General features: G+C 57.7%; 1 protein-coding gene across 9 annotated transcripts in view; it reads left to right on the top strand.

The window, feature by feature from the left end:
- Nucleotides 1–2524, top strand: part of TRAK1 (trafficking protein, kinesin binding 1) — a 135310-nt gene that overhangs the window by 105954 nt on the left and 26832 nt on the right. For all 9 annotated transcript variants that reach the window (XM_015568392.1, XM_006770528.2, XM_015568395.1 and 6 more), the window contains one exon: nt 1482–1619. In XM_015568392.1, the coding sequence (XP_015423878.1) occupies nt 1482–1619 (138 nt within the window). The remainder of the gene's footprint in view (nt 1–1481; nt 1620–2524) is intronic.

The following is a 2524-nucleotide window of genomic DNA, read 5'->3' as shown; positions in this document are numbered from 1 at the left end:
CCTTAGGCTGTTATTGTAACAACAGCTTGAACTAAAATTAACCTCTAGATAGAATCAGCAGGGTAAATATCCTTGAGAAAGCACATGCTTCTACAAGGTCAGGTCTTAAAGCAGCAGTTCTCAACCTGTGGGTCACGACCCCTTTGGTGGTCAAACGACCCTTTCACAGGGGGCGCCTAAGACCATCCTACATATCAGATATTTACATTACGATTCATCACAGTAGCAAAATTACAGTTATGAAGTAGCAACAAAAATAATTTTATGGTTGGGGGTCACCACAACATGAGGAACTGTATTAAAGGGTCGCGGCATTAGGAAGGTTGAGAACCACTGGCTTAGCTTCCGTAGCGTACTCCTCATCACCACTTTCCTCCTCCGAATATCGTCAAATTGATAGGATTTAAAGGGCCGCAGCATGAGGAAGGTTGAGAACCGCTGGCTTAACAGCTTCAGTAGCGTACTCCTCATCACCACTTTCCTCCTCAGCATATCTTCAAATTGATAGGACCCACCAAAAAAGCTGCTGCAGATGAGGCGTTTGGGAATCGAATCCTCTAGTCTCGTAGCTGTTGTTACACCGCACCTGTGTGCTCTGCAGCAGCTGGTGTCCCCCTTAGGTTGGACGTGAAGCAGCCAGAAGGCAGTCTGGTTTCCCGTGTTTGGCCTTTGCTGGACACGTGGGGTGAAGCGCTTCCGGAGAACAGCTGTCTGTGGGGAGGGGGGAGGAGGGGCAGGAGTCGGGTGGGCCACAGAGAATGAGCGTGAATGTAGGAAAGATGGCCTTCAAAATGATAGCAGACAGCATGTCCTCGGTGTAAGACGAGGGTCCCTGTGGGAGAGCCCAGGGTCCTAACGGAGGGGTTGCTGGGGGAGTGGGGCGTTTCGGAGTAGCCTGAGGGAGCAGCCTTCGGGACAGGAGGAGCTGACTGCCTGTGCGTTTCAGTGTGCGGTGGAAAATGAAGAGCTCGTGCAGCACCTGGGGGCCGCCAAGGATGCCCAGCGGCAGCTCACGGCCGAGGTAAGCCGCTCCCCCTCATTTCATCGGGGTCCCCTGACGGGCCGGGGGTTGTGCTCCCCTCAACAACCATTTTTATATTGAATGGAAGGTTGTTTTGACTCCTAAGCTGATTCCCGCTGAGGCACTTACCGGTTGCGAGCGTCTGGGAGGCCGGGCTCTCTACCTGCTCGCTAAACAGTCCAGGAAGAGACGACACAGAGCACACCGTGAAGGGAGCCCATCCAAAGGCACCCTTGAGACCGGCGTGTCTCGATGAGCTCTCCCGTTCGGATGTGGATGTTGCTCATCTCAGTTGCCCCTGGTTAGAGGTTTAGGAGATTTCGGAGCCGGAAAGCGTGCTCCCCGTGAGGACTCGGGCGTTTGGCTTCAGGGGCCTCCCCGAGGGCACGTGCCTGGCTGGCTGTGCGGGCGGGCGGGCAGGTGCCCGGTGCTCACGAGCTGCCCCTCTGGTCCCCCACAGCTGCGCGAACTGGAGGACAAGTACGCCGAGTGCATGGAGATGCTCCACGAGGCGCAGGAGGAGCTCAAGAACCTCCGGAACAAGACGGTGCCTAACACCACGTCCCGGCGCTACCACTCGCTGGGCCTGTTCCCCATGGTATGTCCGCTGCTGCTGCTGCTGCCGCCGCCGGGACACCCGGGCCCACCCAGAGGCGGGCTGGGGTGGAGCCTGGGGGGGCGGCCTCTCACTTTGCATTGTGGATCGGGTTCGAGCTGCGGTTCTCCTGAGCCCAGCCGGCGGCCTCTTAGCCACGTGAGACAGACGGGTTCTTCACTTTCCATCCCTCTCACGCTCACCTTTTCTCCGCCTGCTTTGACGAGAGAGACTTTAGTAGGAACCAGATGGAGTAGGAACCTCAGCTGTTGGGAAGGTGTTACTTATCCATGATTTTTTCTGATCTGATGAGGGTACGGGCTACTTCGGCTGCGCCCGTGCATCCCAGAATTCCCGCGTGGCCCGCGTGGTGCTGCTGGCTCTCTGTTGGCCGGTTAATCGTTATGCTGGTGGCATCAGTATCTGTGATCTAAGAAGATCTTTCCCTCTGTTCCGGGGGGAGGGAGGGCGGTTATATTGTCCATGTTTCCCCGCCGTCTCATTGTTCAGCCCTGGCCTGGCTTGTTCGCTGTTGGGCTGTAGGGAGCAGGGCTGAGAAGGGGCTGGGCAGGAGGTCAGCTCTCCCCCTGGTGCTTGGGCAGTCGCCCGGGCTGGTCACGTCCCTGTGGCACGTGGTGGGCTCCCTCACTCTGTCCCCTCTCCGCCGCGGCCCTGGGAGGCGAGCACCTTGTCTCTTTGCTGTCCCCCCCCCCACCCCCCCGCCCCACTACCCTGCACCTAGAGCTGCAGGTGCTCAATAGATTCGGGCGGTGGGCGGACAGACTGGAGAACAGCGGCCCAGAACGTTTGTATCTGGGCTCCGTTTCCATGGTTTGATGAGATACCGGGTTCCGAGGAGAGAACGTTTGAGAGAAACTCCCCTGGATGTGGTGGGAGTGACGGCCGTG

This window comes from Myotis davidii, unplaced genomic scaffold, assembly GCF_000327345.1.
Source record: "Myotis davidii unplaced genomic scaffold, ASM32734v1 scaffold663, whole genome shotgun sequence".
Lineage (NCBI taxonomy): Eukaryota > Metazoa > Chordata > Mammalia > Chiroptera > Vespertilionidae > Myotis > Myotis davidii.
This window is presented reverse-complemented; position numbering and strand designations above follow the sequence as displayed.